Raw genomic sequence first — 10971 nt, 5'->3', positions numbered from 1 at the left:
CTTGGGGCAGCCAACGGAGAGGGGAGGCACGTCTGGCTCTTCAGCAGCAATTCGGCGATGGGTCCCTCACTCCCTCTCAGAGTGAAGGACCTGCCGCCGAATTGCCGCCGAAGAATGAAGCGGCCGCGGTACAGCTGCCGCCGAAGTGCTGCAGATCACAATCACGGCTTTTTTTTTTTTTTTTTCTTTTGGGGTGGCAAAAATCCTGGAGCCGGCCCTGCCTGCAGCTCCCATTGGCTGTGGTTCCTGGCCAATGGGAGCTGCGAGGGCGGCGCTTGGGATGGGGGCAGTGTGCAGAGTGGAGCCCCCTGGCTACCCCTACGCGTAGGGGCCAGAGGGGGGACATGCCGCTGTTTCCAGGAGCTGAGTGGAGTGGCCCCCACCCCTGCTCCTTGGCTGGAGCACCAGAGTGGGGCAAGGCCCAGACCCCGCTCCCCAGCGGGAGCTTGAGGGCCAGATCCAGCCCGCGGGCCGTAGTTTGCCCACCCCTGTGTTAAAGGAACAGCAACATATTTTCAGTCTGGGCCCAAGACTTCTGTCCCGCCCCGCAACCCCTGTGCCTTTAAAGACCAGGTCAAAAGTGCAAGACCTTGGGATGCTTTGATCCCATGAGCGGCTCACCAGTCTGAAACACAGCTTCAGCATTAGGTGGGCTTTGTTGCAGCACCCAGGGCACACACCAAAAATAGCCCCTAGGGGATTACTCACACTGCCTGGGTCCAACCCCCGGCTGGATAACAAGCCGAAGCAGTTGGCACACGGCTGCCACACATCAGCCACTGCTCCTCCCACTCAGAGTCTCTCTTGCAATTGGGGAAGCCAGCGTGAGCTGGGCCTGGCTGAGATGATGCCCGATGTGCAGCTTGGGTCTCTTAAATGCTTTGAACGGACTGTAAGACTTTGCATTTAAGCGGAATCCTTTTGAGACAAAAGCGTCTCGGAGAACCAGCAGTGTCAGGTTTCAAATTCTTTGCATTTTTAACTCTGCGGTTTCCTTCCCTGTGTCATTTACACTATTTTGGCCTGGTGACACAGGAAGGCGGGGTGTGGTTTTGTCGGGTTTGTCTTCTGAAGATGGAGCTTACGACCAGGATGGTATTCTAGGGGTGTCTGTGACCCTTCCAGACCGTGTTCTTATGTTTGAAAGCTCTTTAATGGTGCCGAACAAACAGCAACACAGAATTGACAGACTGGATCACACCCAGACCCCATCTAATCCACGTTCTATCTCCAGCAACTGCAGGGACCCCGCGGTGGGCAGCCATGGGATAATCTGCCCCCCCACGAGCTCTCCTCCTGGTCTCTAAGCCCATCGTCTTGCAGTTTTGTCCCCGCTGGGACAGCAGAACTGACCTAACGAAGTCACCCCCCTTTCCAGTGCACTGCCCTGCCAGACTCTTTCACACTGGTGTGACAGCAGGCTGGTTTGCCAGCACTGCAGGGGAAGTTGTAATGAAACCCATCGCCAGCCAGACGGAAGAGCGTCGAGAAGGACGGTTCACATAGTGCTGGCGGCCGGCCTGGCGCTTCGGAGACAAGTGAGACGATGAGGGACCCAATTCTCACTCACACTCCGCTTACTTCCTTATTCTTGAGTTACACCTGCACACGAGTGGACAGGGGCCCACGCTGCTTAAAAACACAATCACTCTGGAGGGCAGGAGGGTCTAATGGACAGGGCACCAGGCTCGGACTCTGCAGATCTGGGGTCAGCTCCCTGGCTCTGCCACAGACTCCCTGGCTGACCCTGGCCAAGTCTCTTATTTCTCCCCGTGCCGCTGGTTTCCAGCTATAAAATGGGGATAGCGCTTTACTGGGGTGTTAAGGAGGAACTCAGTGTTTGTGGGGCTCGGGTACTGCAGGGATGCGAGTCCTCACAGGTCCCAGCCAGTGATTTCGGTCCACGTTGCCCTGAGAGCATCTCGTATGAAGCACCTGCCTTGTTCTGCCCAGCAGCCGAATGCAGCAGGCTACAGAAAGGGGGGCGGAAGGGCAGCTTGGTGCGGAGAGCCAGAGTGCTGGCTCCGAGACCCCCTCCAGGGCAGTGGTGAAACATGCTGTGGTGCCGGCCGATGGCTCCAAGCCCAACCTCTCCCATCCCTGCAGCGGGACGCTCTCCCGAACTCCCACCCATCGGCCTGGCCCAAGAGCATCATCGGCTTTTATAACAGCCACTGAAGACCCCCCGGATGGTAACAGTTTGCAGGACCAGCGAGGTCATACGGGAGCCAGTGACTGCAGTGGAGCAGCTCCCGATTCCCATCCCCCCCCACCCCAGTGTGGGAACTGTCTCTAGGAGTAACACTGCATCAGGGCAATCGCCCGATGCGCCTGCTCCCGTGGCTAGATTCTGCTGTAAAGCGGCTGTGCTGGGCGCATAACCATCCCGAGGCACTCTCCGCTCACAGGAGACACGGGCTGGAGTGAAGAGGGTCAGTGCTAACCGAAATTTGGAAGGAACCATCCAGCCGTGCCAGGGAAAGTGAGGAGGACTCTGTTGTCCAGGGGATTAGGGCACTCGCCTTGGAGGCGGGACACCAAAGGGAGTAATTTAGACAGAGTGGGATAGCCTGAGAAAGCTCCAGCCCAGAATAGCCCAGTGACCAGGGCTCCCTGCTGCAGTGGGGAAGAGCCAACCTCAAAGCCCTTCTCCACATCAGGCAGTGGGGGAGGGGGGGACATGAACCCAGATCCCGCCCCCCCCGATGAGTATCCTATCCACGGGGCTAAAGCTCACAAGGGTGGGGCCCCACCCCGGCCTTTTTGGGACTTGCTTGCTGTTGGCAAAACGCCTGAAAGTTGAAGCTAAATGCGGGGGTCAAAGGAAACCTTTCGCCAAAGGAGACGTTCCAGCTTCTCCCGTCTGGTGGAAGCGATTCAGGGAACTGGGCAGGAATTCACCAATACTTTGGGTCAGCCCCAAACGTCCTTTTTCAGCAAACAAACCATTCAGCTGAAAACCATCACCCAGCCCTACCCGTTCGCCAACCGCAAATCCAGGGCTAGCGTAGGGAGAGTGGTGGAGGCGGCGGTACCTGTGGGGAGGCGGAGCTTGCCCACTTCTCATTTAGGAGCCTAGATTAGTTTATCCACCTTTTTTTTTTTAAAAACGACTAAGCCACTGGAGCAGGGCTCTCGGGGCCCAGAGCCAGCATTGGGCTCAACTGCAAGAAGAGCGGGGGGAACGGAACGAGCCCCTCGTGGCCGATCGAGAGCCCACGCACCATCACAACTGACGGGGACGGGCGGGGAGCACAGGGGCTCTCGTGGACTCCCAGAAGGGACGTGGGAGATCCCAAGGATGAGAGCTAAGACTCTCCTTCTGCTAGCTCGGCCTCAACCCCTCCATTAGCAGCTGGGCCAGCCAAGGCTGTGCCAAAGCAATAGCGGCCTCTCCATCACACAGCCCTGGCAAGCTCGGCACAGAGCCGTGCAGCAAGAGGCAGCAAAGGCTGCGAGCCCATGGACAGACAGGGCTCATTACCCAGAGCTATTTGACAAGCAAGGGGCTTCTGTCTCCATGCCACCTCTTGGCCACTAAGCCTGGAACATCAGCTAATGGCCCTGACAGGAGGGGCGGGTCGGGGCAGCCCCCCGCCCCCCGAGTACAGGCAAGGAGACGAGTGGGAAGAGCAGGAACACCCCCCCCCCCGGGTCCTGCTCAGCTCAGGCGCCAGGGGACAGGCCTAGCAGGAGAGAGACCCGGTCACCCTCACAAAACAAGACAGCCAGTTCCCAGACAGCAGCCAGGCCAAGATGTAGGAGGCTGACGCCTCCTTCCTTCTGGAGTGGGGTGTAGCCGCCAGGCCCCACTGCAAGCTAGGCTGGCCGGGCTGCTCTGGGCACAACAAACTTTTGGTCCATGGGGTCCTAGATGCACCGAGCCCCCTCAACTCAGCAATGGCTACACGCACTTGGCACTTCTGGAAGAATGAAAAGTACAAGCTGGCAACTGACAGCTCCCCTCCCCCCACCTTGGCAGCTGCATGTGGGCATCTGGATGGGCGGCAAGCTGGACAGCTGGCTTGAAACCCAGAACCAAGGCATCTGTGTGTCAGGGCCCCCAATTTGCCAGTGGCACATGGCACCCAGCAGCAGGGCGGCTGCGGGCAGCAGGGCAAGATCTAAAAAGCCTCGTTTTCACGTTGGCATCGCCTTTCCCACGGAAAAGAATCTTTCTGTGCACAGGCAGCAACACCAGCAGCAGAGATCCCCTCACTGCCCTCCATGCCCAGCAATCCCTGGCATCTTAATTGGGTTTCAGGACATCTGCCTCACACCTAACCAGGTGCTCCCACAGCCCCCATCATCTGCATGAGCACCACGACCGTCTGCGCCAGGAACGTGCCAGGATTCTCTATCCAGGGTAACAGGGAGACGGGATCTTTACTTGCTGCACAGTTAAAGCACACGAGATTGGATGCACGTCTCCAGAGCAGAGGGGATCTATCCCCGACAGCACGTGCTAGGAACTGGGGGCCGGGAGAGGCGGAGCCTTCAGCCCACATCAGCTCGCGTTCTCGGGGTGTCCCCTCCCCTCCAGGAATACATCCATCTCCCTGCGAGGTGCAGTTCACTGCATTTTAAGTTGGGGAAACAGAGGCCAGAAGAGTGACTCACCCAAGGCTAGGGAGCAAGTCAGTGGCAGAGCTGGGATGGGAGCCCAGGGGTCCCGATTCTCCCCTGCCGCATGCGCAGGGGTGTGATTTTACAGCTGTGCCGGCAGGACCGAATGGCAGAGCTGTGCTCCCTGGCAAAAGTGACTTGATGAGAGGCGGGCAATGGAGGGTCAGTTCCAACTCCCAGCTGTGCTGTGTGCACTAACCACTAGACCGCACTGCTCCCTGCAGGCTAGACACGGGAGCACCCCTACTTCCCCAAACTCCACCCTCTATTCAGTGCACCCAGCCCCAGGGAAGGCAACGGGGCTGCACAGGGGTCACTGAGGCAGCGCTCAGCCTGGGAGATTGCATGATTAGGGGGGCATGAGCTAGGAGGAGCCCAGCTGGGCTCAGCACCAGCGTGAGCTCATCTCATTACCAGATGGCCAGGGCCCGTTTGATTGGGAGGCCCCGAGAGCCAGCGGAGGCGGCGCCCTGGCAGGCCATTCGCACAGAGACACATTGCAGATTAGACCTAGGCCGCCAGCAGGCTCTGGGCCACTAGAGGGGAGCGGGTCAGGCATTCGAGCAGGCCTCCCGGGAGGCCAAGCAACGCGGCCTGCCCAGCAGCAGTGCGGCCTCCGGGTGGGCGAGACAAACTGCAGGGACACAGGGGCCGGGGGGGGGAAGGAGGAGGGGAGGTAGGGGACTCTCTCCCAGCGCGAGTGCTTGAGATCCACCGACCCACGGCCCCCTGGCAGGGGCTCACTCACCATCCACCACCTCTGGACATCCGGCGGGAGGTCCATGTTCTCCTTGGTCCACACCGGGGAGATGTTGCTGTCGTAGTGGCTGGTGAACCACGCCAAGGCCCCTGCATCCTCCGTGCACCTGCGGCAGGCGCACCCCTCCCCGAGGCGCCCGCCCTGGCTGAGGCGCTGCATGCCGGCGTAGCCGGGCACCAACTTGACCCGGTGGAAGCCGCCTGGGCTGTCGGGGTCCAGGTAGGCCATGCTGGGGTGCGAGTACGTGAAGAGGAGCGACATGACGAACACCAGCAGGAAGGCGGTCGAGAGGAACCAGAACCGCAGGGAGCACTTCATGGTGGAGGGGGGAGAGGAAAGGACCACCCTGCCGGGGCGGGGTCACCGGGTCCACTGGGCTGGCTGCTGACGTGCCAGCCGGCCTGTGCCGACAGTACGCTGCCCACCCTCTCCGCGGCAGCAGGGCATAGGGCAGGCTGGGGGGATGCACAGGGCAGGGGGGAAATACACTGGAGATTGGCACAGCGACGCGTCCGGCTCCCCAGGGGCTCTTTAGTCACCGCAGGTGCAGTCACGGCTCTCTGGACGCCACAGAGCCCAGCTGGGTCCCAGATGCTCCGTTACAAGCCAAGGCGGGGAGCGAGGGAGCGGCTGCAAGTCCGGCTGCCAGTCCCCAAGCCCTGGATTAACAAGCAACAGGAGCCCTGGTCTCTCGTGGGCAAACAGCTCCCCTCTGCCTTGGGCCCCAAAGGGGAGCCGTACTCCTCATCTCCTGCAAGCTCCGCTGGCCTGGGGACGAAGGGAGCAAGTCTTGGTGCGCGCAGACCCAGGGTCTAGCCCCTTGTCGGCCGGTCACCTGCTGCACGACTCTGTCCAGGAGGGGGAAGAAAAGCGCATCTCAGGGGGACTCTGCGCAAGGGGCTAGAGCCAGGTTCCCGCCGCGCCTCGCCCGCACCTGGCTGGCTGCTGCTTTCCATCAGCGTCTCCTCGCAGCTGAGGGGGCCTCGCGGGCTCCGGTTGCCTGGGAGACAGCTGAGCTCTTGAGGAGCTCCACATCTGTAGCAGGGCCCGGGAACAGCTGCAGCTCGGAGGGGGTCTCTCGGCGGCTCCCCCCGCCCCCGGGCCGTGTGCGCAGCTCCTGCTCAGCCCTTCCACATGCTCTCAGGGACCCCCAGCTGGCGTTCAGCTGCAGCCTCCCTCATGCTCTGCGGAAGCCGGCCTTCCCCGCTGCGTGGGCCTTTCAATAATCCCCTGGCAATCTTCCCCTGCCGCTCGGCTGGAGGAGCTTCTGCTGTGACAAAGCCCTGGAATTGCAAGGGGGCAGGGATGGAGGAGAAAAGAGATTTAAAAAAAACAAAACAACAAATCACTAACAGCAAATAAAAACAAGCTCAACTGCTAAACCCCACAGAGCCGGCCACTGCCACCACAAGCCTAAACTCGGCCAGGGGGCAGCTGGAGCCCAGCAGCCCACCTGGGGCTGGTGAAGCTAGATGAAGATCTCCATGAGTGGTCAGGGAGAGTCCTGAAACGTGCCCCCTTCTCCCAAACCTCCCCATGCTCCGTCTGAACGGACGTCAGCCTCGTACATGGTACGCCAGGTCCTCTCCGGTGGGAGAAGAGGAAGGGACACCCCTGCCTCTTAGACCACCTTGCATGGGTCTCTTGTTCAATTTGGCACAGTGAGGTTAGAAGTCCCCGCGTGAGTCAATCCCGGGAAATCCCCCTCGGACCCTCCATCACAAGAGACATTGCATGGTTAGGTGCAGTTGCTTGGAAAGGCCCAGGGCTTCCACAGCAGGGGTAATGCAAGCCAGGCCGGGCTATGTGGGGAGCTCAGCCCTGAACCAGAAGGGGGTGCTGCAAGGTCAGGACAGAGGCCTCCCGACAGCTGTCTGGGGGAGGAGCTGGTGCTAAGTGGATCATCTCCTCTGTGCAGGTAGGTGCACTGTATAGGGAGCCTCTTGGTGATGGGCCAACAGTCAAGATGAGCCACTCACTGCCTGGAGACCCTCCCCCATGCCCAGACCCCACAGGGCCCGTTGGAGCCAGCAGGCGCTGCTGCCACCAGAGTTCAGGTTAGAGACGTGTCATCAACCTGCACAGATAGAACGCTGCTTCTCTGGGCTAGCTCGCGACCGCCTCTAGAGGGTCAGTGGAGTCCCTGCGGCCCCTGGGAGGTGCTGCTCGGGGCCCGACAGTCAGGGCGGAAAGGGCAGCCATAAGACCATGCTTCTTTAGAGGCTCTTTGATGCCTACCCTCCATGGGTTTGCTGGGACACAACGTGAACCCGCTCCTCACACTCCTCGCCCCGCTCCACCTGGAGGCTGCTCTTCACTGCAACACCCGAGGGACTAGACACACTCAGAAGCAGGCCCTGACCCAGACCCACAGGACTCAACCCCCCATGGCAGCCTCCAAGTCGTGACCCATCCTTGCCAGGAGGAATATCCCTGCCTCTGCCAGGACAGACTGCCTCAGCGCCAGGCCAAGCCAGAGCAGCCACTGGCACAAGCAGGCATGGCGTCGCCGAAGGGCTCTGGTTACGGATCATTCCAGGGAAGGCGCTGCCCATGCACAAAGCAGCTCCGGACTGGCTGAGGGAGGGATGAGCAAAGGTTAAGGTGGCTGCGTGGCTCAGGATTAGCAATGGCGTCTAGGCCCTTTCACTCCTAGGTGGCCGGTTCAAGCCTGGCTCACGCCAGTGGCCACCCCACCTCAGAGCCTTTTGGGTGATCTCAGTCCAGTTCCTCCTGCATTTGAGAAGGGAGCGCTCTCCTCAGAGATGCAGGAGGCCCACGTGCAGCAATGAGAAGAGAAGGGGTCAGGGGCCAATCTGGGACTCTACAGAATTGACCCTCGGTCTCCACCACCACCAGCTTCCTGTGGGCAAGTGGCTTGGTCTATGCCTCAGTTCCTCATCTGTGCAATGGGGACAACAGGCCTGCCCTCCACACATAGGCCCATGAACCACAGGGGACGCTCAGATACCATGGTGACAGGAGCAAGGTAGGTACCAGAGGCAGAGGAAGGCTGGGCAAGTGGTGAAGGTACAGGTGTGTGGGAGGGGTTGGGGCATCAGGAGACCCGAGTTCTATTCCCAGCTCTGCCAGTGGACTCCCTGCGCAGCCACCCCCAAAGCACTAGGGATGACTAATTCCCACTCCCCCGCACAGGGGAGGGGGACATGCGAGATAATTTCTATCTGTGAAGTAAATCACTGGTATAATTCATTAGTGTCTTACCAGAGCACCCAGATGCCCCAGTCACGGACCAGCACCCGGCAGTGTCAGGCGCTGTACAAGGATGCCCTTTGCCCCCAAGAAGATTCACCAATGGACCGTGCTGGAGGAGTGCAGAGCCTCTGTTAGGCTGGTGTGACGCCCCTGCCTGGGAGCTCAGCCAGCGCGTATCCAAGCACGGTCCAGAGGAAATGGATGCATTTCTGATACAAGGGACATGTACACAGGGGTGTGTATAGAGCAGGGGTGGACAAACTATGGGCCAGATCCAGCCCGCCAGCCATTTTAATCCGGCCCTCAGGCTCCCACGGGGGAGCAGGGTCTGGGGCTTGCCGGGGAGCAGCAGCATGGCCCTCCTCCAGCTCCTACGCGTAGGGACAGCCAGGGGGCTCTGCTCTGCATGCTGCCCCCACCCCAAGTGCCGCACCTGCAGCTCCCATTGGCCAGGAACTGCAGCCAATGGGAGCTGCAGGGGCGGTGCCTGTGGACGGGGCAGCATGCAGAGCCGCCGGGTCACGCCTCTGCGTCAGAGCTGGAGAAGGGACATGCCGCTGCTTCCGGGAGCCACTTGTGGTAAGTGCCGCCCGGAGCCTGCACCCCTGAGCTTCCTCCCGCGCCCCAACTCCCTGCCCTGATCCCCCTCGAACCCTTCAAACCTCTTGGTCCCAGCCCAGAGCCCCCTCCTACACCCCAAATTCCTCATCCCCAGCCCCACCCCAGATCCCACACCCCTAACCAGAGTCCTCACCCCCTCCCGCACCCCAACCCCAATTCTGAGAACATTCATGGCCTGCCATACAATTTCTATTCCCAGATGTGGCCCTCAGGCCAAAAAGTTTGTCCACCCCGGTATAGAATTTCATTTCATGTGTTTGCCTACAGGCGGCCAGTAGGGGGCGTATTTATACCTGCCTAGTCTCTTGTGGAAGCAGATGCTTCTCACCTAGCGAGCTGCGGTTCCTGTCTGTGAGCAGTGGGCAACACGACCTTTCAGAAAAGCCTCCCCATGGCACTCTGAGTCCTGCTGCCTCTCGCTTTCCCTGACGCTGGACTGTGCAAGCACGTGGGAGGAGCCTTCTGCGCGGGCCGAGGCCCCGAGCGCTGTCAGAGGCAGAGCCTGCCAAGGCTCGCAGTCAATTGCTCACAAACCCAGCCAAGCAGAAGATGGACAGGACAGTCTTTTCCACTGCATTGCCTGCCTGGCGGCAGTGCCAGGTGAGCGGTGCCTCTCTGGATTTCTACCCTAATGCGGCCTCACAGGCTGATTGACTGGCAGCACAGGGAATGTAAAGGCAAGTTCAGTGCATGGGTTATCGGAGACCTATGTTCATTCATTGCAGTGAGCCAGGAGACGCATCCCCCGCACTGCCAGGCCTGGATACCACCTTGGGCAGCCTCAGTCGGTGAGCCACAGCTGGTAAGATTTCGGCTATTAAGCCCTGCCTCCCCTTCAGCCCATGCACTGGCAGGGCAGGAGTGGGCCCTGTGGACAGCCCACCCAATCATCGGGAGCCACGTGACTTGCTGCCAGAGACAAGGTCTGGAATTCCCAGCTGGATCCTGGCTTCCAGGCCCAGAGCAGATGGGATAACGGGATGAAAGCAGGAACGTCCCATGCAGAATGGGAACGAGAAAACCCAGCACTTGTGGGACCTGCCAGTGCTCTCGGTGGCACCTGCGATCACGGCTGTCAACGGGTATCAGAGGAAGGGAGTTTAAGCTCCTTTTCCAGTTCGCCATCTTCACGCCTGCGCATTCCCGTGCTGAGTGTTCATTGAGGAAGTTCTGATCTATTTCCAGTTCCGGCACTCAGGACTTAGCTGACCCCCTGCTGCTGTGTGTTTGGCTGCCTGTCTGGGACAGGCTGCGTGTCCCACTTGAAATGTTATCCTAAGGTGAGTCAGCATAGAGCACAACCAGAACCTGTCCCCTAACGCGCAGTCCGGCAGAGACGGGATTGGAATTCCATGGACCACATCCAGCATGGGTTCCAGATACAATGTGCCGATCAACGGCACTACGAGCTTGGAGGCTAATGAGTTCCCTAGAGTTCGAGCTGGGCCAGCATAACCTTCCTCCACGCTGCACCTCCCACTCCCCAGCAATGGGCCACAGCCCTCCCTAGAGGGATCCACCAGTTTCCACAGCAATCTTGTGCCCTCTGAGCTGAGGCCAACAGCGAGGAGGTGCCAAGGGTGGCATTTGCTGCAAGTCCCTGCATCAAGACCTCACTTCCACGAAATCATAAGCCACCTAGGAGCCAGACAGCCACAGCTTTCCTCCAGGCAGGGCCAGCTTTAAGCCGATTCGGCTGATTCCCCGGAATGGGGCCCCGCGCCTAAGAGGGCCCCGCAACATCCGGG

General features: G+C 60.0%; 1 protein-coding gene across 3 annotated transcripts in view; it reads right to left on the bottom strand.

The window, feature by feature from the left end:
- LOC112116649 (CMP-N-acetylneuraminate-beta-galactosamide-alpha-2,3-sialyltransferase 2) overlaps positions 1-10971 on the bottom strand; it is an 86692-nt gene that overhangs the window by 11366 nt on the left and 64355 nt on the right. For 2 of the 3 annotated variants that reach the window (XM_026653812.2, XM_026653811.1), the window contains exon 2: positions 5375-6669. In XM_026653812.2, coding sequence (XP_026509597.1) covers positions 5375-5704 — 330 coding nt within the window. In that variant the 5' untranslated portion in view covers positions 5705-6669. Of the gene's footprint in view, positions 1-5374; positions 6670-8611; positions 8634-10971 lie in introns of those variants that run through there. The other variant, XM_024214276.2, reaches the window with a different exon arrangement.

The sequence above is a fragment of the Terrapene carolina genome, unplaced genomic scaffold, assembly GCF_002925995.2.
Source record: "Terrapene carolina triunguis isolate 2854851 unplaced genomic scaffold, T_m_triunguis-2.0 Scaffold165, whole genome shotgun sequence".
NCBI lineage: Eukaryota > Metazoa > Chordata > Testudines > Emydidae > Terrapene > Terrapene triunguis.
Note: the sequence above shows the minus strand (reverse complement) of the source record. Positions and strands in the feature narration are given on the sequence as shown.